Below are 27,413 nucleotides of genomic sequence, written 5' to 3' on the forward strand. Positions count from 1 at the left end.
GGTGACATCATTCATCACGAAGACAGCATAATTGTCTTTGAATGTTATAAAAGGTGAAATTCATTCTCCTGGAAATTAAAGAGAACATTGCAAAGCTTCAGTAAAAAAGGGGACTGAAAGATACAGATGATAAAATGTACTGGCTTTAAATTTCTGTCCATAAACCTGGAATAAAGCTACCGAGAATTAGGCCGAGATGAAGATTGTAATGCAATAACCTGAAATTAGTTTAGGCGTTCCTCTAATCTCGTTTTTCATGGTGTAGGACTATTCATCATAAAATCCGTTTTCCTTCATTGGCAGTATTTCAGCTGTCTACTCACTGAATGAAAACAGTAAAGAAGGAGTGAAGACACCAAATGAAATATACATTATTTGTTCTGGCAGAATTAGCTCACTGTCAGCAAAGCAAAGCAGACAGAGCAGCATCTTCTACCTGGTCTTTGCTCCCCTCACTCTGAACCACTCCGGTCCCTTTGGTCCCTTCTTCTTAAGCAAGCCTGGGTTTAGGAAAGGGCCCTGACTCCCTGATGAAGTGTTACTCTTATGGGATTTTAACTTTGCATAGATTTTGCTTTTTTCTCCCTGGGTAATTTCTTATCTACAAAGAGACTTTGAAGACCTCTGTGCTATTCCTTTGAAGATCAGCCCTGCCACTCTTGCCAGCATCTAGTAAACCTCGCTCTGTGAGTCTGGACCAGGACCTCTGCCAGTCCCTAAGAAATGGGATGCAAAAGGAAAGGGGAGAATTATAAAAAAAAAAAAAAAAAAAAGGTTGAAGTTTCTTCCTCTTCTTTTCCTGGACAAACCTTTCCATCCCCGTCTCCTGCTTTTACCTGGTGTGCTGTGGGAGTGCCATTTAACCAAGTCACCCATGGGGAGGCGAGTTCCCATTGCAAGATGCTCAGCACCCTTTCCCATGTTATAGATCAAGGTGGACATTCCTCGCTACTTAGATCTAGTCTTTTGAATTATGCAATGGCTGTGTATGACTGGCTTAATCCAAGTATGTTTAAAATTAGCCTTTAATCTTATGCAAGCCCCAATGTCCCCAAAAATGAACTTGTCAGTGCAAACCAGACCACACTAAGCAGTATTAATTAACACCAGAAGAAAAAACACAAAGGATTCTCTTTGATCATTGCTTAAAGACTTTTTGTGCTTACCTCTAATTTCCTCTCCTGATTTGAAATAGCAAGTTTAGGTTATAGCTCTTTGTTAGAATAATAATTAAAACAATCTAGTCTCTGCATATACATTGTTAGCTAAAGAACACTAATTATGCACATATGTTAAGGGACTAATTGAGGTTAAACCTGCAAGGGAGCAGCCCTGATATTCTTCAGGAGGCAAAAATTCCTATTAAACATGACAGTGTTAAGCCAAATCTGTACTTTCCATTGTTACTCTCTTTTTCAAGGTCATTAAGAGATTCTTTAAGCCTGCTTCTGAGTTCTCCTGTCAAAGGATACACCTTTTTCAAACATTTCTGTCAGGTTTTCTCTGCCCTGTGGGCGTTCAAGACCAAAGGAGCTTCTCGGTGGATGCTCACTGCTGGGAGCCCTGATGGGACAGGGACACTGCCTCACCACGTCTCCAACACCTGAGCTAGAAACTGCAAGGGGTGCCACTGGCATTTCCCTTGGGAAATTCCCTTCAGCGATCCTCTGGGCTTGAACCAGGGCCAGGCAGGCCAGCTGGATGGTGTGGGCCATTGCCACTGAGTGGATAAGGTGTCACAGCTGTGCCCAAAGGCTGTTCCCAGGTTTATCTTTACATGTAAGTGAGACGTGTAAGAGGAATATCACCGTGGGTGCACAGGAGAGGGCCAGAGCATTTTACTTTCTTAAGTAAAAAGCAAACAAGGGAGACAGCAAATACTCAATGCTAGAGGCAGCTCACTTGGAGCGATCCAAATGGAGATTGCCTGTATCTATCCTGTATTAAATCCCAAATTTCAGGGTGATGAGAAGAATCACACTGAATTCTCAAAAAATGGGGTCATTTTTTCCCCATTTTTTTGAAAATCCGTAGTAATTCCATTGCCCAGTGCAGGTATTCCTGGGTTTAACGCACCCAGTACCTGACTGAACAGGGGCTCTGCAGCTGTCCTAGACAGGATAATGTTTGCAAGAGATAATCTTCGTGTCTCGAGAAGCATTGCTGACAGAAGCCAGGGAGAAATGCCTTCTCCTTCTCCCACAGTAGCTGGAGTATTTCATAACCATCCAGATGCATTACGAGAACTTTATGTCTTTCTCTAAAACAAATGGTAGAAAGCATTGTCAGAGAAAGCACAGGCAGATTGTATTTCACCCCACCATATATCACTACGGTTAGCTGGAGATTAAATTTCTCTTTTGTATTTAGGCAATCTTCCTTTTATTTTCTTACTAATAGCAGCCAGAGGGAAAACACCATAAATCCTTTTATTACATATGCACCGCATGAATACTTTGTACTTCTTACACGCAGCACTACTTCTGCTGTCATTTAAATCAAAGGTTGGCCCCAGTGTTAGTTAACAGAGACAGCATCCGTGCGATGGCCCTCCCCACGCTTGGTCGGTGATCACATCGCAGAAGAGAGGGCAGGAGGAGACAGGGTTACAAATACTGGCACTGCTTCATATCGACTATTTTACTGCCTCGGTGTTTGTGCTCAGTGCTTTGCGAGCTCCTGAAGATTTACATCCCAATCCATCCGAATCACTGTGCAAGGCTAAGTTAACCTTGACAAAGCCATATCCCTCGGTCCTGAATTTAAAGTTAGAAAAATGGAGCTTGCTCTCACACAGCTTAGAGATTTCTCTTCCATATCTGCCACATTTAACGGCCTATATAGAGCCATGTTTCTTCCCCTAGAGATCACCAAGAGGAAGATGGACAAAGTTAAACCAAATGCAGACATTGGAAGCACTTTGGCTTCACTCAGAAAAGAACTGGTCGGGATGTCTGAGCTGCAATTGAACAGAGGAGCTCAGGTTTGGGTACTGCCTCTGACAGGGAATCGCTCATGTCCTGTCAAACACAAAGTAGTCAGTCTTTCTGTGCTTGCCTTCTGGCAGAAAATTATATGCCTACAGTTGATTTCATTATGAATTATTAATTATCCACCAGTTCAAGCCACGTACTGGCTGCCGCTTATATTAATCCTGTAATTGTTTCAGTTCCCTAACACTTACCAGAAATTAATCTCAAATAACAATAACCATTTAATAACCATTTATTACCAACGAAATAGATTAATAACAATTTCAGGCAACTTTCTCTTCAGGGAGGTCCTAAGAAAGGTCATCTTGTGGGATGCAAGCCTTTATAAAATTTAGGCCCTGGTGACAGTGGCCATTAAGTTATATTTATGTGCACGCGTTTGCAGACAATGCTTGGTGCTACAGCACGGCGACATCTCTGTCAGGAGCCTCTAGGTGCTGCCACAGCACAAATAAACAAGACCGAGTGGTGCTTTAATTCCCTTGTTTGGATGACAGCAATCTTTGTTTTCAACCAACCTGGTGTTCTAGCAGGGTTTTAAACAAGAGAGGCAGTATTTTTCCTTTGCGATTCTTTGATCAACAGTTTAATTGCAACCATTTGTCAATTAAAAAAAATAAAAATAAAAATCCATGCATTGATATCCATTCTGAAATGAGAAACTACTTAAATACATGTTTTGTGGAAGTGTCAGGGTATTTTAAAAAGTTACTGAAATGCTAAGAAAATAAAAGTTTAACATGCAACTGAGATTTGAAGGCCTTTTGCTTTGTTTTCTGCCCTCTCCAGTCTGTATATACACAGATTTGGTCTGCTCTCATCCTGACAGGGGTCTCCCTCTCCCACAATTTTAAATGTTGACCAGCTACAAGGACTGCAACCTGATAGAAATCATTTCTGGCTAGAATTTGGAGGCAGGTTTTATGCAGCTTAAAAAAAAAAAAAACCTTCCAACTGTGTTCTGTTTTTCATTTGCAGACTTAAGACTTCACAGAAATTGAAATCTTTCCCTATCAGCAGTTCACGATGATTTTGTTTCCCATCCCACAGCTGGGATAAAGCAGCACGTCTTCAACAAAAGTGTCCCAACGTACATGGCTGAGGATCTGGTCCAAAAGCACTGCTCAGTATTCGGATGTAGATGTGCACCAGATCAGGGAGCTCCACACCCATCCTGGTCATCTTTGCTGAGGCTGGTCCCCACAATCTCATACATACGCACACTAAAAGCTGTAGGAATTATTATATATATTTAAATCCTCATTTACATATACACCAGTCAAGTAAAACTCTAGCAGCAAAGCCTCAGAGATGCTAAGGCCGGGTGACCCACAGCATTAGATTTTCCATCCTGACCCCTTGGGTGCCATTTCACAGTGCCTTGCTCTGAGCCCGGCAGGCTAACTTCCAGAAGGTGTCCCATAACGAGCTGGAAGATTCACGTGGGAAAGGCCCATCGCTTCCTCCAGCCTTGCAGCAACAGCTACGCCCCATCACCGATATTATTTATGCTCTGGCAGGAGGATGAGGGGCGCCTTGTTTCTAATTTGAATTCATCTCCCTCCTGGTGAAACCCCTCTCTGTGAGATTTAAGAGTCCTTTAGAGCCTGCTGAGGGAGTGGGTGTAAATTATGCCTTGAATAGAAATTAACTTCGGCAGCTACTGAAGTGCTGAAATTGCTCCCCTTCACGTTGGAGCTGCTGTGTCTGAGGGGAGAAGGGGTTTGGTTGGCAGCTGAGGACATGAACTGCCCATGCAAAGGCTGGCAGGAGAGAAAACTAATTTTATAATATAAGGCCACTCAGTTCTCATGTCTACTTATACTAGGAATATTATTATTAGATGAAATTATTCTGATAATTATACAATTTTTAAAAGTAAATAAATAAATTCTTATCCCACCCTTCACTTCCAGACCTAGAGAAACCTGTTGCAACTCCTCACATATCTTTATCAGCCTAACTGCAATGTGCCTGTGCGGAAGATAAATGCTGTTATTATTTAAAATTCCCAGTGCCAGCTCCCAAATTGCTGACAAGTCACTAATCCCAAGAAAATGTACGGTAGGTAATTACAAGTGAAGCATGCTGAAGCCATCCAGTAGATTGCAATCAACAAGATTCACCGAACGAACACCTTGTTCCTTGCTGCTAAGGAGACAGGTTGCTCTCCGACCCTTCCTCCTCCCCTCGCTGGAAGCTGGCATGACAGTCAGCACAAAATAAAACAAACGAACAAATGAGGCTTCAACCCCAGAGATAAAAAATTACATCATCTTTCAGAGGTGAGAACTCAGAGACATGCATTTCCACTTGTTTCAGAGCTGTCCCACTGACCACGGAGGGTTTTTTGCTCATTTAACTAAGCTTGAACTCAATATTAAACAAACCAAACCGGCAGCAGAGAGTGTGGGGAGAAGGAAAAAGGACCAGAAATGAACCCAACATCTCTGCTTCATCTCCCCAAAACCATCCCAGGAAAGTGCATGGCACAAAGTCAGCCCTGAGGAAAACAGTGGTCCTGGTGGAGTTCATTGATTGCCAAAGAGGACGACTTTAGTGGGCTCTGGTAAATACCTCATTTCCTAAGAATGATGCCTGGAGGCAACAGATGGATCCCAGCCTTCCCTGCTCCCATTTCTCAGGTTTGCAGGCATGCAGAGCTTGCCCATTGCTGCCTGAGTCTAGCGCAGTACTACCATGGGGCTGGTAGACTGTGTGGCTTCAGAGGGCAGGAGCCATCACTGGGAGTCTGAGGGGAAAAACCTTATCTCCAGCATCTCCAAGACGTCCCAGGAGTGTGGGCATGGCTGGGCTGATAGGCCACCGCCCCCATAGCTCACCTTGGGGAAGGAGTTGGAGGGACGATGGCGTTCCTCTTTGTTTGATGTCCAGCATCTCCTCGTTGTGGTGAGATGATCCTAGAGAAACAGAACGGAGCAGATCCCACAGCTCCATCTGAGACCTTGGGAAGGAAACAAATAGGGCATCAGGGTTGCTATAATGCCAGTGGGATGGTCTTTGCTAGTTTGAGCTATTTACTGACACACAGTCGGGGGGGGGGTTGCGGAAAAGGGCTACGGATAGCCAAAAACTCTGATTCTTGAATTTCCCTTCTGGGGGTAATATCTAAACTGGTGGTGAAACCCAGGCATGACGTTTCGTTTGGAGGTTTGCAGAGGAAGAGAGATTTAAGGTCCTTTAACCAAGAGTGCAAGGAGCAGCAGCTTGTCACGGCTTTGTGTCAGCCCAGGCCCATGGAGACAGGAGCACCGCTGCGGTGTGCAGAGCAGCCCTGCACCTTGGCTGCCTCCTTCCACTGTCCAGGTCTTCTGTATGTGACAACAGGTCTACCATGGAAAATATTTTTTTTCTGAGGCTGGTTTCATTTGTTTAAACAAGGCCATTAGAAGTAGGTGTTGATCACACCTGACATGCTTTGGGGAAGTAAATTTCACTGCACTGTTTGCATGAAGTGAAGACAGCATTTATTAACTCAGCTGAACCACTTAACCCAGGGGGAGCTGCATTGCCAGAGATGCCATAAATTGCAGGCAGTGGGAGCAAAAACACTAAAGTTACTGTGTTCCCATTGTATACTGCAAATGAAACAGAGCTGCATAATCCTCCTAACCATAACCATCCCCAGCAAAGCGTGGTCTTGCTGGATTTCTAATTGCAAAGGGAAGAAGGCAGGGATTCAATCATACTTATATCTAGCATTCTTTCTTTTAGGAAAATCAATATGATTTCCAGGCACACTCACAATTTAGACTTAAATGATTTTCAGTAGAATATTTCACACAGATTGTTATAGAGAGATATAGCTGCAAAGGATTTCATTCCAAATTAGTTCATGGGTACCCTGTAAAGAAAAATATTCTGGTTTTGCTCTTCAGCCTCAGATAGGTTTTTCTGCTTATCCAAAACTAACAACTGCTGTGTGTGGAACAAAAAGCATCTTTTTGGTGGAGCAAAGGCTTTTTCAGGTATTGCTATTTCATTTCTACACACTTCTATTATTATCCCATTTTTTATATACCCCAATTTTTTTTTTTATATACCCCAATTTTATACACCCCAATAACACTCTCTGCTTTGTATCATACAAGCTGTTTCTTCCTCAAATGGTTTATATCCAAACAAAGATTAAAAAAAAAAAAAACACTGAAAAAAATCATAAAAAATGAAGCTTTACTTGTGAGAAGCTTTTGGGGTGAGAAAGATTTGTTCTATTTTTGTTCTATTTAGATGCAGACATATCTCTGAGCATAGACATAAAAACATTTCCCCTGACATTTATTTATGTATAATTTTATCCTTTAGTGTTATGAAACACTAAATAAGGCAAACCAATGACTTTGTGACCTGGAGTTCTGAGGTCTTTCTCCATCAAAATGGACAAAAAGGAGTGATGGCAGCTAGGGAATTGAAGAGCAAGACCAGCATGTCATTACTGACAAAGAATATCTGTAGAATAGGAGGGAGAAGACAGGGAAAAACTGTGCTGCTCCGATGAAAGGAAAAGAAGTGGAATATAACGGAGTGTGCAGAGGAAGTTAATATCCATGGAGATGAGTGATATGTTTAGACTGACAGCTGAGAAAGACAGTTTTGACAGACACACATTAGATGAATTAGTGTAGGATGATGCAAGTATATATGAGATTTTTTTTAACCTTCTCTTTTCACTTCCACTATTTTTCAGCTAAACATAATATTCCTTTACACAACATTTACAGTCTTAACTTAGTTGAACAAGGCTTCCACCAGGCTCTGAAGGCTGGGGCAGGTGGGAAGTTAGAAGATATTTTCTTAGCTTGGCAGTAAACAGATTTGCATTGCTATTTCTAAAGACAGGATGGATTTGTTTTCAAACCCCTGAAATATGAGAGCAGTGGCAAACATCTTAGTGATTTTGGGGAGGATTTTCATGTAAGCCTGATGACTTGCAGGATTTCCAGCCTCTTCTGGGCTTAGCATGCTGCATGAATGATTTCTTCTGAAGTTCACAAAATTTGGCAGATCAGCTACAAATTTGCAAACAGTTCAGGGAAATTTTCCAAGAGAAGGCTGCCTCCTGAGTCCCTGGAGATTCTGCAATGATGTTACTGAGCATCACAGGCACTAGATAGGCATGAAAATATGCATGAGACCTTTTGAACACCCCTAAGTTTGTCTTCAAGACTCCAAAAACAGATGGATTTCTCAAATTTCTTAAAATCTGATGGTCCCAATGTAGCAGTTATTCTTACAGAGAGTCACACTAACAACACCTGAAAAAGTTTGGTACTACTCGGTGTAGTATGGACTGCTAACTTGAGGTCTGTAACATAGAGAAATCTTCACAAATATTTTTTCTGAAGACAAAAGGACTTGAATTCAGATAGTGTGAAGTCAAAAATCATGTCCTTCCTCTTGGGCTGAGTGATGGAGTTTTGTCTAATATGAGATAGTACAGATTTATCATGGGGAAATGGCAAAATTTGCCTTGCCTTGGTGAGGAGGCAGATCCAGACTGAATTCTCCAAAATGTCTTCATTTTTAAGTAGGGCCCCTGAGATTCAGGAAGCATCCCTGGTGGAGATATATTCACTGTGACAGGTGCTTGTCGCACTTGTCACCTTCCTCATGTCCCCAGACATCCCCAGGCCTCCTGTGCCTGCACTGGTGTTGGATTCCTGCATGTGCTCATACATCAGCCAAACTGGATGACACAGAAAGCCTTCCCGAAGCAAGGGTTTCTGTATGGCTCCAGAGAAAGGCAAGGGTGTAATAGCTGGAAATCATTACAATTATGCCTTCTAGAGGTTCTTAAAGTCAAAACCTTCCCTGAAATGTAATGACATGTTTTACTTGGACTGAGAACAGAAACAGAAATAGAGCTATACATCAATTTGTACAACATTACGCCCATTTAATTGAATTAATTTAGAGATAGAAATATGACAGGATGCTGCGCATCCAGCTATAGAGGGCACAGCTGCTGCGTGCAGAGCAGAGCACACGGCAGCGCTGCTCGGCCCACCCTGTGGGCTGCTCCAGGATCGCAGACCCCACTGTCTTCTCTCTTTGCCCCGGGCTGGAATCGCCTCCCAGTGAAGGCAGAGATGTGCAGCCATCCCCACCGGCACCACCATGACTGCAGCCTGTAGCTTTCCTCTGCATCTCAGTCCCTTGGCACTATCCTCAGCCCCGCTTCTCAATGCCTACATTCGAGCTGCCTGAAACTTGGCTTCTGTCTTTGTGTTTTCCTGAAGGCACGTCTCGAAACTGCTCCAGATGTTTACAGCCCAACACGGCTGAGGAGATGGCTGTTCCCCTCAGGCGACAGCTCACTGCTTAGTGCTGGGCAGTGCAGAGCAGGCACCGCTGAAGCCCCCCATGTGCAGCCTGCTCCAGCTTCCTCTGCTGTGCCGTACAAACTGCTCGATGCTCACAGTGTCTTTCCCGTCCCCAGGCACGGCCAACTCACAAATATGCAGCACGATGAAAATTAAATTGAATTTAATAGCTAACTAAGTATCACCATGGGCATTTTCTGCTTGTGTTGTACTGGGAGGGGGACGGCTACTGCTTTGTGCCATGTAAATCTCCTGTGCTGAATACAGCACTGGCCCCTTGAACAATCAATGGCAGACCTGAAGTTTGGCTGTCCAGAGCCCAGATGTCATATACTTCTTCTGTTTAGGCTGATGTAAGAGTGAATAGACTCCTGAACCTTTGGCTCGCTGATCCTGAACACCTCTCTTTGCATGCAGTGAAGGAGTGGGCAGATATTTTTAAAAAGTCCTTCAAGGTTTTAAGAAGTGTCGAAATTTGACTTCTGCTTTTAAATGCCTGTAGTATCTTTTATTTTTCCCTCCTGCTAAGTGAAAGATTTTTTTTTAATGTTAGAGTTGTTCTTCCTGCAGCTATAATGTCTGTACAGTTCTTTATTTTTCTCTTTCTGTTGCAGATACAGATAAAGCCTGCAAATAAAACATTATCTGTAACAGTTTATACGTTTGGCAGGGGAGCTCTAGGAGGAAATGGATAAAGAATTTAAAATAACGAGCACACTGTAAAAATTAATGCTTTTCGCTTGATCATTTGAGTACAATAAATTATAGATCAGATTATCTGAAAAACTCCCATTCCCATCCAATAAAGAAAGTCATAAACCCAGAGAGCAACTGGCCCATTACAGGTTGGTCTCAGGACTATGAAGTTTTGAAAGTTCAAAGTCAGACAAAGACCCCAGTCCAGTACATTTCCAATACTTCTGTACTCCAGATACAAGATAAAGGACCTTAAAAGCTGGATGTTAGAGTCCTGACTGACCTCTTCCTTGTGGACACACAAAGCACAAGGATTACGATGTTCTCCTAAGACGGTAAGCACCAGCTGCAGGCTTGGAGCTCTACCACGTAGATCCTGTTGGTCTGCTGCCTTCTGCAGGGGAAGGGAAAGCCTGAAGTATTTGTCTCACAACCACTACCTCAAAATACCCCACTACTTTAACTCCACTACCCAAAGCTTTCCTCCGCCTGAAGGGCCTTTGTGCACATCCGTACTATAGCATCTTCACCTGTCTTGAGCATTTGTGGGAATTTTCCTTTGGAAGTCCCTTTTCATTAGCTCAGGCATCTTCTGTTCATGTCACCTCTTCTCAGACCTTTTCCAGCTTTCCTTTACCTTGCTTAGATCAAACCACATCTGTTCTCTCATCCTTCCAAATTCTGGGCATGTAACAGAAAGTTTTTGCAGCATGTTTCTTCATTCTTTCTTTTCTGCTAGGATTTTTCCATAGCTTTAATGTTATCTCAAGCAAGCAAACTTTTGAGACCTGCTGGGTTTTTTTTGAGACCTGCTGTTTTCCTGTGCTGCATCTCTCCCACAGTTCTACAGTGCTTTCACTTGAATCACAGATTATTCAGGTTAAGACTCTCTGTTTTTTATGTCAATCTTTCCAAGCTAAATCTGGAGATATAGACCCTGTTAGGAAACCGCTGATTCCACATTCACCGAGCCCACACATCTCAGCTTGTAGGGTTTTCTTTTAGTCAAGGGCATTGGAAGCTGTGGTTCCCAGCTAACATTGGTGTGCTAGCAAAAAAAAAAAAATTCTGCTTGCAAAATTAGATTTTATAGCAAAACTCTGCTTGCAATTTTCTTTTTTTGGGGGGGGCAACTTTACTGGTGGCTGCACCAGGAAGGCTCTGTTATTATATTAACAGTCTAATAGTAATAAGCTGCTTTTAGTAGAAAGCAGGTTTATGGTATTTGTAGATACAAAACCTTCATAAATTCACCAGACCTCATAAATTCATCACACCCAGATTTTCTGAAGTGTCACACCGGGCATTCAGGACCATCTATGGTCCTGTGGTGTCTTTTTGCCCAACAAGCACAAACATTCTCCTTGCTGAATAGGACCCTAACGTGCAAGCTGAAGCTTAATGGCTACACTGCAGTGGAGCAGCACAAGTGGCTGCATTTTAATTGCCTCCTACTCAGGCAATGGCACAAAGTAATGAAGTGCTTGGATTCTGGCCATAACTACAGTCTTCTGTGCAGTTTTGTCCTCAAAACTAGATAGCAGATCACAGAAAATGATCCTCACTTTCCATCTTTTAAAAAGACTTACAGCTACTGTTTTAGGATAGCGCTACTTTCAGGGGCAAATATTCAGATTTTTGGGGGTGCTCAAGGCACAGTGAATTGACGAAATATCACCTGCAGACACTGCTTCTGTGCACACATTTCATGAAGCTGGTGATCACCTACCCATAAATGAAAAAGACATTTTCACCTTTCTCCTTTCTTTTCCACACTTTACATCTCACTCTTTGACACATTCTACATACCTGCATCTTTCTATATAACTGTATCTTTCAGTGATATTTTGCAATATCCTTTGCTGAGGTTTCACAGGGTGAAAAGCATCCATCTCCACGTACCTGCTCTGACAGGGTGCTCAGCTACCAGGACAGCTGTCAGGCAGCATTCCCCCTTTTCTGGCTTTCAGTAAAGGAGACCTTTCTCTGCAGAAGGCCAAATTCGCTGGTCCTGGCCCTGTTTGACTTGGAGACCAGTCCTAGTGTTCCTGTGCCTGCAGGAACTGGGGAGATTTCTCTGGTGCTGTAACCTGACTTCTCAGGCAACAAATTATGTGAGTTGAGAATTTGAGTCTACAGCACAAAAAAAAAAAAAAAAAAAAAGGAAGTGCAGATCTAACATAAATCTGAGTTATTAATTAAACCTCATACTGGCCATGGGAAGCAAGTGGTTATTAACTTAACGGAGGGATGGGGAAATTGAGGGAGTCTTCTAAGGTCATACTGTGGAAGAGATTAATGAATAATCTCACAGCTCAGGACTGAGCTCTCATTTCCAGACTATTCTTGCCTCTTATAATATGTAATAGAGCAGCACCAGAATTACAGTGCAGAGTTCTATTAATAATTACTAGTCAAAAATATGGCACATCTAGCAATAACAGCTGCGGGAAAAATTAATATTTCCTTTTTAATGTATTTCCTTCTGTACTGTAGTGTTTGATATTAATTAAAAGAGACCCCTGAGCAGTTCAGAATAATAAAAACCTCAGTCAGTCATGGCTGAGAACATGCTGAAACTTTGTGTGTTAAACTTTCAGGCATAGCTTTTGGTTTAGATTGAGGGTGTGCTCTGTTTCTTGTTGGCCTGGTTTTAAAATCCTCATTTCCTGGAAAATCAGCTAAGTCACCTGAGGGGTCTCAAATCCAACCAAAAAGTGAATAAATTCTCCAAGCTTTGCTGTCTTATTATTTCTGAATTCCCTATCAAGTAATTCGTATGGAGCTTTACCTATATTATAGTTCACTGATGCAAGTAATTTCAAAGCTTTTTAGCAAAATAAACCTCTAGTGAAAAATATTCTTGGTTAATAACTAACGTAAAAAAAATATAAATAAATAACAGAAGTATTTTAGCATAATTATAAATTGTGAGTAAATTTCATGGTTCTGCTGAAGTGAAAATAATATTACAGCCCTCTGGTCCCAGGCCTGTCAACAGCCACGACTGTCAAGTGATAGGGTAGGCTGTCTGCTATGAGACCTCATGAATCTTGGTAGGACTGGTCAGTCAGAAAGATGCAGTGCCTTCTTTATCATAACCAGTTTTGGACTTGATGCAAAGTTAATGCAGAGCTCTGGTCTATGCTGGGGGCCTCTAGGATGAGCAAACTTTCTGATGACCATCAGCTCAGAGCCAGGTTGACCTTCCTCATTTGTGATCCAGTCTGAACCAAAGGGTTCTCTAACTCAGACAAACTTAACCATTTGCTCTGCTCCCAATCCCATCCCTCTCATTGCCCAGTGTGGTCTCATTTCACAGATTCAGCGTGTACAGAAAAGTTCCTAAATGTGTAGTGCTCATTACAGTGCAATTGTTTTGGGAGATCTGTCAGTCAGTTCTGGCCCATGCAGTAGAAGTAGCATCAACACAACCTCTTGTGATGCTCAAGAGATTGACTCTTGTTCCTTCTCCTCCTCACTGGCTTCCAATAACCTTCAGCCTCAAAGCAAGAACATTCATGTAGTTACAATTGTGTTGTCCACAAAGTTATATACTCAAGGCGGTATACACTCAGGTTGGCCTGCACTGGGAGGCTAGCATCAGCTCAACATCACTGATTGCATCAACAGCTTATATCTGCTTATATCAGCTTATGCTGATCCTTTACAACAGGGAGCACACTGCAGCTCTTTAAGAGTGGTAATTCTTTGAGGCAGGAATCTAGGAAAAGAGTTTAAAAACTGTACCACTATGCCAAATGTACGGTGATATAGAGATAATAGATAAAGTGATGATTGAATTCCAAACTCTCCCTGATTTCAAATGAGATTCAGTCACATTTTTCACACAGATGTACTGCTCTGACAGAATGGAGCAGAACTTCCAAAATTCTGGATGATTTTTTATTCTAGATACTAAGACTACACAAAGTAATTCTGTGTACTCATTCAGTCAGCTCTGCTCATTACTCTCAAAGACTTTGAGACAGTGTATATGACACTGACCCAATAAATGAGTTCCTCTGACACCACTGAAATAAATTCTCTTATCTGGAATTTCATTTGGACCAAGTATTGTTGAGATAGCTTTATGCTGGCATCCAAGACCCAAAACAGGAGCCCAGTGACAGGCTGGCAGCAAACTCACAGGGTAACACAGCCAACACTCTTCCAGCTCTGAGGGGAATTGCCCTGCCCACCTGTTTTCAGGAGCACTCTTTCATGAGTTCCTTCCTTGTAAGGCCACGTACAGAAGCTATTCAGTGCCATGAGATATACAGCCATCCATATATATATATACTCACACCTACACGCATATAAAAGTGTATAAAATCAATAGCACATCAGTTATAGTGCTGCACATCTCAAATCAGTAATCTCACTCCATTGCATAACGTTCTCACTCCAAACCATAATGCTGTCAAAAGCCTAAAAATCACCATTTTTCACTTTCTTCTATTTTTAGACATGTAATGACAGACATACTTCACACAGGCACAGCCTAAAAGAAGAAATACAATACCATGTTTGCCATAGCCAGCCAATGCATCAGAGAACTTACTCTGGAGATCAATATATATTTCCATAGGACACTGACATCCATCCCCAAATATACATGTTGGAACCAAAAAAAAAAAAAAAGGTGTTAAGAATAATAATATTTATATTTCTTACTATGTGATACTTAGTTCCTGGCAAAAGGTGCTTCTCTGTGGGTTGGACCCATTGTGATTTACATTTTCAGAACACTTTCAATACATTAAATAATCTAAGTTAATTAAAGAAGACTAGAACCATGACATAATTAAGTACCAATTACACTCCCATCAGCAGAAGTGAATGACCCTCAGGTCTTCTGGGGGACTTCCAGCACTGCTCCCAGGAAGGTACAAGAATGGCTCACACCTGGGGTCAGAAGAGCTCCTGTTCTCCCTTCTGACTCTGCCTCCTTGCAGAGGCATACCTCGTAGCTCCTGAGGTGCAGAAATTAGTTTTTAAGAACATAATCCCAACACAGTAAGATCCTGATCCAAATTCAGATGAAATTACACTTCTGGAAATACAAATCTTTTAAAATCTTGCCATATTCTCCAAAACTGATTTTCTTAAAGGTTTTTTTTTGTTTGTTTGTTTGTTTGTTTTTTAATGACAGTATTTAGGTCCTGTCAAAGGAATTGAAAATGCCTGTCCATAAAACAGCTTTAATGGCCATTTACTGTTCAGTCACTAGGCTGAAATCATTTCTCTCTGGCTAAAGCATTCTCCTGGCAATGTGACTGAGAAGTCTTTTTCCCTTGTTGGACTCCCATTGCTAACATTGACATTGTGGTGTGGATTTTGTCCTCTAGTAGGTCAGAGGAAGACCCCTAATTATTTCATATGAGTCACTGAATCTAACCATTTCCAGTTTGTGCATAATTCTTTAGACATAATTTAAACTTGAGAGAAAACAGGAAGATTTCCAATTCCCATCTCAGTTCCACCAGATACACAATTCCCCAAATGTATTAGGCCTCTGAGAAAAAGATTAGCTTAAAACACAGATTAATAGTTTCTGGAGACATAAAGCCTCTTTTTTCAAGATGATTTCATCAGTAGCTTGTTCCAATACTTAAGTCTTTTTCCCAAGCAGACCAGCTGCACCAATCCATTTCCAAGATAGACCCTACCCACAAACATGTGATGAACTAAAAAATGGAAGTGTTTTTTGCTAGTGATTTCAATTTTCACTTACTATTGCTTGTGAAACTTAAAGTGAACTCCAGAGAGTTCACTTAAATAAATCTAAAAACACAGAAGTTGTAGACATAAATAAAAGAGCTAACTACACAGCAATACCAAACGCAGCTGTTTATGGACCTGAAATAGACTGCACTATAGCAGAGAAGCACTCCTTGAACTAAGCTTTATTCACATATGCATCCATTTCTGAGATGGTACATGAGGCCAGGAGAAGAGACAGAAGACCAATGGGAGAGGTACTTCACCCCAGAGTGGCAACTGAAGAGCAGGTAGGATACCCAAGTAAACCATGTTTAGCCAACGTATGGACATCCTTCGTCTTTTAGTGGATGAACATGAGTTATTTTTCCATGCTCCCTCACAATCCATGTTTCCATTGCTGAAGACAAAATCCCATTAGTTTTTAATCTCTACATCACTTTTCACCCTCTGCCATTAACATAATTGAGAAAAGAAATGATAGAGGAGATACGATGCATAGCCAAAAATTTCTCATCTTTGAGGTCTACTGTGAATGATTCATTCCTGTATCTCATTTGAGCCCTAGGACTCTGTCAGCATTCAAACATGCACCGCAGTTGAAAAATCAATAGTCTTCTACCCAGGAGTAAGTCTCTTCTCATATCCTGTGCTGATGTGTTCTGTAACCTCTGACAAGACCACTTTCCTCTTTGGCTCCTGCTCTGTCTACCGGCAAAAATGTGTGCAATAGCAGCCTAAAGAGTGAAATATCAATTCCCAAAGGCAGGGGAGCCAACACTCCTCTCCACTGAGCACTTTCCTGCATTTCCTCCATCCTATGGGGCTTCCAGCAGCAGCAGATGAGATGTACTTGCCGCCTTTGGCCATCCTACCCTTGCCCACCTTGGCCAACACTTTCTCTGGAGAGCCCCATGAGCTCCCCAGGGCAGCACAAAGCAGCTGAGAAGCAAATTGTGCCAGCTGTCTTCCTATCTTGATTCCCTTTCCCTACCAAACCCCATCCAAGCCATATGAGCTGAGCAGGCATTTGCCAGCACAAAACCTGCTGTAGAGCTAACCAGGGCCTAAGCTCGTATGATCACAATTTAGAGCCCCAATTTGTATATAAGTATATGGGTAACTTACTGGCTTCATAGTCACGGTATTTCTGAGAACTGTGACAATTGCATTAAAAAATGGGAACATTTACATGGATCCCTATGTAAGATCATAAATCAGGCTTCTACCAGACAGTACTGTTTCTTAATCTCTTAACAGTTAGCACCCATACTGTTTGGGGTGCAAGAGATCTAATTTGTCACCCTTATGGTTTCCAGCAGCAGCAGGGTAAGAGCAGCCATTTTAATTAAAAGTTTATATGCAAACATATCTCACCATTTCTGCACGTCAAATGGTTCTCCTCACCCTGTGGATTTCCCTACTGCTGGTCAGAGCAAAATGCTCGCCTTTGCAAAATTGCACATTTTGTCAAAACACCACAGGAAAACAGCAGTGATTTTCACAGTTTCATCCTGGGCTTCTGTGGAAGCAAATTTCTTCATTCCATGGATGATTCTGTCTGGGGTTGAGGCTTCTATATCTTCACATCATTAGTTTGCAATTGCTTAGAAACAAAGACTGTTTTCTTCTGCGTTCATGCCTAGTACATTCAGGCCTAGTACAACAGATATCTCAACATTAAAATACTGAAAAAATGATAAAAAATCTTGGAAATATTTTCTTTTTGAATCATTTTACAGTATTATGGCATATAGTGAAAGAAAATATACAAAGCCATAATTTCACAAGCTATGCTAATTATCAAATGTGAGAAATAATACAAATAAATAAATGCCTGGTTTAAATGCTGTGAGTATGTCTGTTGAGTTTCTTTTATATTTCTTCTTTTTTCTACTATTATTTTTTTCCCTCATACTAATTTCCATTTCTGGTTCTTCCCTTCCCCATGCAGCTCTCTAAGATGGACTATTGTCTCTTCTTACTGTGTGGCTACCTAAACCACATTCTCAGCAGGCAGCTGCTATAATTGCTGATGTAAATTCTTTCCATAAACTAAAAGAAAAAAAAAAGTTTAGAATGATTTTATTCATAGCAGCGCATTGCAGTAGATGAGACTAATACCATCTACCCCTTGTATCATTCTGTTCAATGCAAATTCATTACTGTGTTGTTTTGCTTTAGCACAGATTAAGCCCATTGAGTATAGTTTTCTGCAAGCATGTTTAAGAAAACCTCAACATCTCCATAAAGCCCTCTGATTTTGTGCTGATGTGGGAACTGATGATACTAGCTCAGTGGGAATCTTTATTGTAAGAAGTACTTTTGAGAAGCTTTTTAGTTGCAGGGTAGGGTATTGTGTTTCACTGAGTTTCAAACATTAAATCATAGAATCACAGAATCATTAAGATTGGAAAAGCCCTCCAAGATCACCTGGTCCAACCATTCCCCTACCGCCAATGTCACCCACTGAACCATGTCCCTAAGCACCACGTCCAACCTTTCCTTGAACACCCCCAGGGACGGTGACTCCACCACCTCCCTGGGCAACCCGTCCCAATGCCTGACTGCTCTTTCTGAGAAGAAATGTCTCCTCATTTCCAACCTGAACCTCCCCTGGCACAACTCGAGGCCATTCCCTCTAGTCCTATCACTAGTTACCCATGAGAAGAGGCTGACCCCCAGCTCCCCACACCTTTCTTAGATTGCTAAGAGAAGAGGAAAGATACCTGTTTATAAAGCTTGTACACAGTTGAAAGAATGTCTTTGAAAATCAGTGTATATAATTCTAGACTCCATAAGGATGAAGAAGCAGACAACAGGGAGGAGAAAATTTGGGAGAATCCAGCAGGAGCCTTCCTTCCAGTGCTGGAGAGAAAGTAACTGAGAAGGCAGAGCCAGGCCTTACAGAGGTGCCAGGCAGGAATACGAGAGATGATGGTCATAAATTGAAATAGGGGAGGTTTTGACTAGTCATAAGGGAAAACCTTTTCATTGCAAGAACAGTCATCATTGGAAAATGTTACCCAGGAAGTTGTGATATCTCCATCCTTGGAGGTCTTCAAGTATAAGTAGAGAAAGTCCAGAGCAGCCTTGCCTGTATTCTTTGCTGACTTTACTTCAAGCAGGAGACTGGGCTAGAGACTTCCTGAGGTCCTTTCCAGCCTCAGTGATTTAATGATTCGGGCTTGACAAAATGATGCCTAAAATAATCATTTATGGTGTGTTTTGACTTGCAGTTTTGCACTATGAAAATATAGGCATGGGATATACAGGCTACAATATCTACTGATGGGGGGGAACAGGGTTAATAAGAAGAAGAAAATTTGTTTATTCACTGCTGAAAAAAAAAAAAAAAGTCAATGCCAAGCATTTTCATCAAAAACAGAACACTGAAATTCCAGCCCCTACTCCAGTGACTTTTTATAGAATCTGGAGTAAGCCCAATAGAAGAGAATAAGGAAAGAACTAATTTAAAATATTTTTGTGAAATATGGATGTTTTCCAGCCCCAAACTCCACCCCAAACTGCCTTCCTCTGTCACCAGGTATCTTCTGCCTCAGCAGTGGTGAAAGGTAAATGACAAAGGTGGAGATATTTGCCACTCGCTGGCCTGGCCTTTCTCCTCTATTCTTCTCAAGGCACTCTGCTGAGGTGCAGAGGCTGGAGTTCATGTTCTCCTGGTCTCTCCTGTCCCCTGTGAACGCTTGTCTATTGAATAAAAGGTCACCACTTCTTTTCTTCTAGCGCTTTCTGCATATTTTGAATCTAGACCAAAGAATTATTTTTCTTTTTACTTTTTCCTGTGGAAATCAAATATATCTCTTCACTTCAGACTTTTTTTACAAATAATGTGTTGAAAGCAATTCCCCTCCTCATAAACACTTATCAGAAAGGATTGGATGGGCAGGCTCCTCAGCCAGCACAAACGTCTGGGCTCTGTTGCTTATTATGGAACTGTACCCCAGCTGAAGGCCTCGGCTGAAACACAAATCTAGCAACTGGTCTGATGGTCCTCCTGCTCATGCCAAGACTGCCAACACCTGACCTCTCTGTTGTGACAAAGTTCACAGGCAAAAATCACAAGCACAGCCCCCCATCACTGCTTAATGTACCCAGACGTCTGGAGCCAAACAGTGGGACATCTGTTTTCATCAAGCAACCTTTCATACTTAGTGGATATATTTGGCTGCCTTGTGTTGCATTCAGGTGTGGTGTTCCAAATACAGGCAGACGCTAATGTATTTATTTCAATGCACAATTATTTAACTGCAGGCAGCTGTGACATCCAAAAACTGGCGTGCGCAATTCCCTGGAGTGCCACATCTGCATTTATTGAAAGATTCCACATCGGTATACACAAGATGGTGTTTGCATATGTTTGGAGCTCTGCACCACCTGTACATATACTGAGATATCAAAAAAAAAAAAAAGGCATTAGATTTGTTGTATTTCTCACTCTTAAATGACTGAAAGGTAAACACATATGGACAAACGCAGTCCTTTTCCATTTCTTTTAGAAAGAGAAAGAAATAATACATTCACCCTTCTTGGCACATCAAAATCAGCAAAAAAAAAAGATATATGTTCAGGGGAATGTTTGCCTGTTCTTAGTTCCCAGCACACATTCAGAGCTCAGAGCTTCAACAGTTCTTGGTACAGCAAAAAACTCTCTTTAGTCTCTCTTGATAGTTGTTAAGGCCACCCCATTACTCTTCCAAATTATGCTAAATTTTCCATTATCTTATTTTCCAATTAGTCTGTTGTTCACCTCTAACAACCTTGTTGCATAAGTTGTTTTTGCTTGAATAACAGTGATGAGCAAGATTGTCATTCTGTTGGGAGATGTTTCCTAAACAGCTTTTTTTTAACATCCCTCTCAGTACTTTTTCCTAAGCTGCCTATCTTTTATCATTGCCTTTGTCTTCATTTGCACTTGTTTGTGATCAAATGACTTCAGTATTTAGCAAGCTCCTCATCCTCTTAATTTCTGTATTTCTATATTTTAGATTTGAACACAGGAAATCTCAAATGATCCTCTGAAGAGCCCATTTGTCTTCCACAAGTGTTATTCTTGTTGCAGTGTGTAACTGCCTGCCGTTCTTGAATGAACAGCAATCCATTAATCCTCACAATGAAGCTCTGCATCTATATCTTTCTCCTCAAAAGTCCATGAAACCATGTTGTTTGCCCAATAGTCAGCGGTGACCTTCGAGCTTGCTACTTGATTGAAAGAAACGATTTTTCTGATCTTTCCAATGTTAATTTATTAGTACGGGAAAAAGAAAGAAAGAAAGAAAGAAAGAAAGAAAGAAAGAAAGAAAGAAAGAAAGAAAGAAAGAAAGAAAGAAAGAAAGAAAGAAAGAAAGAAAGGAAGGAAGGAAGGAAGGAAGGAAGGAAGGAAGGAAGGAAGGAAGGAAGGAAGGAAGGAAGGAAGGAAGGAAGGAAGGAAGGAAGGAAGGAAGGAAGGAAGGAAGGAAGGAAGGAAGAAAGTTATTAAAATAAAATAAATTTGTTTATTTTAATGGGTTAAAAATACATGTTCACAGTTCATGAAATCTGTGGAGCCCACTAATCAATTTAAGGCTAAGAGCAAAGCAGTAGGACCTGTTATCAGATTAATGATATAAGGAACATCGACACCAAATTGACACCAGTTTGTTTTTAAGGAACGTTGACACCAATTAGCACCGGAACGTTGACACCAATTAATACAAAAACAAAACAAAGTGAAAAGACAGAGACTCAGACAACGTCCCCGACCGCCAAATGTGAATAGGTCGTTAATCCTAAAATACTCGTGTGGTATTTACAAAATATTTAGACAAAAGGCCAGCTATTGTGTTCCCAGTCTGCTTTTATTATTCTTGGGAGGATGCACCATTATGTCAGCAATAAGGAAAAAGACATAGTTTGGGGATTTTGTCCGTGGAAAGAGAAAAGCAGCGAGCTGTTACAAAAGGGCCACCGCAGGCTGCAGCTGTTTAAGGACCCAGCTCCAGCAACACCAGCCAGGAATAAAAGCCACAAACAAAAGTAGTTTTGCCAGTAAGAAAGTCAACGGGTTTTAACTTACACGAGCAAAATGCCCTCGAAAAGATTCTTTCCCTTGCGGTTGGATGTAACCACGATGCTATATGTGGTGATGTGATGTCATAATGTTAGTGTTCGTGGTTTTGGGGTTTTTTTTGGTGAAAGCGCTTTTTTTAGGAGTGGAATGTACGTAAAAGTTGATATAAAGATATGGAAGAGGCAGAGCTTTGCTGTGAGGTTTGATAAAGGGCTGCAGCCCAGAGGAGCACACGGCTGGTGCAGAGCCCAGTGCCGATGGAGGCCATGCGTGCCCTCGAATAACCTGTCTTAGAAAGTCCAGACAAACAGCTAGGTCATTCCAAGGCACTTGCTGAAATCTATTTTAATAACCGAGGGCCTCAAGGTGTTGCCAACACTTGGTTCTTATTTATTCTGGTTTGCAACTTTTCTTCAGTCTTGCTGTAATTCCATTTTTTCTGCTGGATCCCTATGGATTTGCAGGATGGTGCCAAACAGATAAATGTTAGACGAGAGCTGTAAGTACCGAACACTTTCTGCTGCTCTCTGGACCATGACACACACGGGTGCCTAGTTTCAGGATTGTTGCTGAATTTTCAGTAGTTCCTCTCCACTGTGCCACACTGTCCTTTATACCAATGGCCTGACAACACAGTGATGCTTCTTCTCCACATAACTCAAACCAGAAGATTTGCAGCATTTTGGAACCGCCATATCTCAAGATGCTGTCGCATCCTTCCTTCTAGCAATGAAGATCCTATTAACCAGAAAGTCAGTCAGCTTTTCCACTTTTAGAACTAAATGGAAGGGGAAGAGTTCAAAATGGATGTAGCTGAAAGATGGCATTGTGCATTGGATATCATGTAAAAGTGGGTTTGTGTTGGGATTTATTCTTTTTAAACTGAGCACGGAGGGCAAAAAGCCATTATTGACACTATGCATCATACGTCACAGTATGAAAACATGTCTAGCAGACTGGCAGATGGAGCCGGAATTGCATTCTGTACTTCCATATGTTCCTGTTTAATGGAAGAAGCCCAGAGGTCCAGCCCCGCGGCACCAGTGCAGGCACATAAACCCTGTCACAGGCAGGTTCGGCTCTGAAGGGCTCCAACCCGCCCAGAAGCAGCTGAAGTGCTCCACTGCAGAGTCCTCCCCCCGAGGGAGTGCTCCGTGGTTTAGCTGCATACAGCTCTGCTCACAGATTGTCAGACTAAATGGGGTCAGCGCTACATCCACCCCACAAGGACAACAGCTACCGACTCTCACAATGTACATAGAATCAGTGGTTTTATAATATGAAGATTTGACATCTCTGCTCCAATGCAGCAACTTAGATTTTCATGTAATTCAAAACCTCCTTCAAAGAAGAGAGAAAGAACCAAGCATATTCTTTGACTGAAGAACCTAAATATTTAGTTTTGTTCTTGTTCCTCAAGGTGTTGCCATAGCCCAAACTTACAAATATGTGCAATAATGAAGCTTTTAGATAGCTTTCCCTCTTTTAGGGTAAGAGCCATTTAACTCAGCATTAGACAAGGACAAACACACTGTTTGGCACGAGGAGGACACCCCACCACCCCTGCCTGGCTGTCCATCACCACTCACCCTCCCAGAGGATACAACCCCTCAGATCTGCTGGAATAGCTGCTGGCATAATCGATCCTTGCAGATTTAATCAAAACTCCAACTAAAATTCACAAGACTGCATTTTTCTGATCTAGTTCTGGTTAGAACCTAGAAGTGGGTGGCAGAGTTTTTGCATGCTGAATTTTGTATCAGCAGAACTGGAAGGGCAGCATCTTCCAAGGTAGGATGGTACCAGGCTGCCCTTGACAAGTGCAGGGCTTCAGGCTTAGAGGTCTGTGTTGGCCAGGACCAGAGAGGAACACAGCCCTTCCTCTGGGAGCAGGAACCTCGGCACAGCCAAGCTGCTTGTAGCATCCACTGGAGCATGGGACAGAGATCATCTCATTTCTGCTAGGCAAGCTAACTGGAGAAGAAGATGTCAAAAAGCTACATCATTTGGCCTCGTTAACAAGTGTGGTGCTGAGCTGTGACAAGTAGATGCAGCAACTGCCTTGGAGATTGCTTTATTGTCTTTTATGTAGAGTTATTCTGCAGATTGTTTCAGAGCCTGCACATCTCCTGAAGGCCTTGCCTGTTTGTTACTTACTAGGCCTATAACATATTTACTTCTTGCAGATGATTAGCATGTCTCTTGAAAGTATTTTTCTAAAGCTGTCTCTTGCACATGCCTCAAAGCCTAATAAAGTTCTCTGTTTTTGTTAAGCACATGTTGCTGTCTGCTTAACTGTGAAAAACACGGCAGAAAAACAGAGAGGCTGCTGTGACTTTGCCAAAAGGTTTCATATAAGTATTAAAAAAACAGTGAGCCACCAAGACGTCATCATGTTCCTGGTCAGAAAGGAGAGAGAGCTGCACGTAAGGTGTTATTTAATATAGTGAATAAATTAATCCCCCCCCAGTATATTTCATCAAGTTAAAGAGGTTCAATACACTTATTGCCAATTACCTGTCCCCTCACATTACGACTTTAAAAACTGAGCAAAACTAGCACTGAAAACATTGGGACATACCATTGCGAAGATGCCCATCTTCACTTTCCATGGACAGAAGGTTTTAGCAGCTGATCTTTACAACACAATTGAGATGATGTGAGCCCCACTATTTCTTTGGTCTGCTTTCATCCCAGGCCTGGATTTCTTTTGTGGATATCTTGTACTTGTGTTTTCTTTGTGTGGTGCTTGCTTGTGTAGAAGCCCTGCTGTGTAGCTTTAGAGGATTTCAGCAGAGTGCACCAAACCATGACGTCTATATGACACTTTTCAAACCTGAATTCAAAAAAAAAAATAGAGATTTCTCAAGCGATAACCAAGTTCTGGAAGTGCCAGTGATTTATTTGTGCACCTCCCAGATGATGGGTAAATTTGACATCTTAATGTGTGGTAAGATGTCCTGTTCAAATGAACAAGGGACTGCTAAGAGAAGTATCACTGGAATTTGGCTGGGAAAATTGTAGTCAGTCATCCCTACCTAATATTTTCGTGCAGAAGTTCTGAAGCTACTGCTGTTTAGCTCATCTCTGCCAAAGGACTTGACCTCACCATATCACACCAGAACTCTTCCAGAAATGCCCATGTGAAGCAAGAAAAAAAAAAAAGTATTAACCACAGCCCATTCTTTTTCATATCTGTCTTTGTTTTCTACTGATGCCAGTCCAACACCCATGCACATCTCTGCCATGCTCTGATGGCACTGTTAGCCACTCTTTCTCTTTGTAAAAATGGCAACATAACATAAAAACACCTAATGGTGTTAGGAAAATGTCATCCAATGTATTTAAGTACTTTATCACCTTAACACTAGGACAAAATTAAGCATCACCTTGGGTAAATACAAGTCTTATGCTAACATACCACCAGCTAAGGAAATGCCAATACAAGACCAGGGAGGCATAACTTCAGCACTGGTTCTACATAGAGGGTTTGGAAATGTTATATTTGTTGCCAGCAAACCCTGCACTTCATACATGTGCAAGTAAGCCCTGTGGACACAGGCAGCCAGAGCTTTCAACATGTCAGAAGTGTGTGCACAGAATTCGATTTGCCTTTCCAAAAGTACAAGACGGATGTCAGCATCCAGCAGTGAGGACATATGTGCCGTGGTAATATTTCAAGCAGGGTATGAAGTGGTGACTAGAGAGATAAGCCAACTCCACAGGAGCAACTTTTTTGGTCACTGAAAGAACAAGGTCTGGACTATTAATTGGGAAGAGTATAGCTGCCTTGGCTCCAACAAAGTTAGAAGGCTTACTTTGCCAAGGCTGCGAGTGAGGATTTCAAGGATTCTGGCCAGGTCTCTACTACAAAGTTTTACAAGCATATCTGGCGTGCGACGAGCATGGAAAAATCACACCTATCAATGCCAGGAACAACCCTGATCTGGGCACAACTGAGAATACTTCTGTTTGTTGAACTCGTGTCGTTGGGAGGTTTTGAGCCGGGCTGGAAGCAAGCCCCGCTAGGTGACTCTGCTGAGGGCTGCGGTGGGGACACTGCCAGCAGGGGCCAGGTGGACCTGGGACACCCAACCAGTGCTAAAGCCTCCTGCAGTGGGACGAGGGAGCCTTTGCTGCCAGAGGCTGCTCAAGGGCTTGTTGAGACTGAAACTAGCTTTCCTCCAGGGGCTGGTAAATTCTGGTTTGCCAGCCAGGATAGGTTTAAATCCTTATCTCAGGCTGCAGAGGACTCCTGCTGTTAGGTATTAATAGTGTTTAGAAACAGGAGGGCATGTCAGCAGCCACAGCCTCTGCAAGGCAGAACTGCCTGGACTGAAAAATCTGCAATTATCTAGTTATTAAACTCTGATGGCTCGAGCACTTGTTAATGACTTCTCTACTACTTTGATACTGCATGTGTAACACTGATCGTCCTGAAACCATGGCATTATTGCTCATGTGGAGGGAAAGACTAGCAATGAAAACCAAAAAAAAATGAATTACATGAATTCATATTCATTTTGCAGGCCAGTTAGATTGCTTTCAAAAAATGCATGAGTCCCTTTAAAGTTGATGGTAGCAAAAATCACTGATCATTAAATGCAACTATTTACAGTGTGTACAAAGCTGATGATCAGACTCCCTGCTTGCTTAGAACACACATTTTTTTATTTTGCAATGGAAAATCTTATTTACATAGCATCCTTTATGCTATGTAAATGTTTATGATATGTGAATATGCTATTTAGGATGTAGAATTATTAAAGATATGTAAACACTACATTATTTAGCACAGTATGTACACAGCAGTTTCAAAAATATCCAATTAACTATTTTTCTTATCTACAGAAAATATATTTGGGCAGCAAAGGGCAATTCCACCTCACCCAAATGCTGTAATGCTGAATGTAACCAGCCACACTGCCATGAAACCATAGTCTACAGTGTTGACATCAACGTATTACAAAGCCTATCCAAGGACTGAGACCTAGATGAATACACCATTTGAAACTGCCTAGTGAAATTCAGAAGTCTGCCATATTAAAATTCTTAACTAAAAATGGATCTTGCACCGGTGCCATCCTCCCTGAAGACACTGGATTTCAACCACACAGACTATAATAATGGGTTTTCTTTATCCTAATAGTTTTGCCATCCAATCATCACCATTTTTATTGCTATGAAATCTGCATTTCTAAACAGCCTGTCGCTCTAAGTGTTCAACCATCTGGATTATAAAAGGTATTGAAAGCATTTTCTTTAAAGTTTCTCCTATATAAAGAAACACATTCTCCCTGCTCTCCTTTTTTTGATGCTGATTTTTGTATGGAGTTAGAATCAACAGTCATTTTATGGAAGAGACTCTTGTATGCCTTCAACCTTATATGAAGACAAAACCTTTTACAAAGACAAAAACTGCATTACACAGCGTAGCAATTACAGAGATCAGTGCAACACTTCTACTACTTTAATTGCAGAATATAGGAGATGCAATATTACTGCCACTGTGTAATAATCATCCAGCTTTCTTTGAAGTCAATGGTAGACTAGTGTTGCCATCAGTCAGAAACAAATTGGCCTCAA

At 41.6% G+C, this 27,413-nt stretch overlaps 1 protein-coding gene across 1 annotated transcript; it reads right to left on the reverse strand.

Annotated features, from left to right (window-relative positions):
* Nucleotides 1-7: 7 nt before the first annotated feature.
* Nucleotides 8-27,413, reverse strand: LOC310894076 (uncharacterized protein; the record flags this gene model as incomplete). The annotated part of the gene is made up of 4 exons (XM_083823779.1): nt 24,409-27,413; nt 5,837-5,958; nt 2,084-2,260; nt 8-68 (listed from the first exon to the last, which is right to left on the reverse strand). Exons 1-4 carry the CDS (start codon nt 24,424-24,426, stop codon nt 8-10), a joined length of 378 nt encoding a protein of 125 aa, XP_083679905.1. The 5' UTR covers nt 24,427-27,413.

This window comes from Anser anser, assembly GCF_964211835.1.
Source record: "Anser anser genome assembly, chromosome: 2".
In the NCBI taxonomy this organism is placed as follows: Eukaryota; Metazoa; Chordata; class Aves; order Anseriformes; family Anatidae; genus Anser; species Anser anser.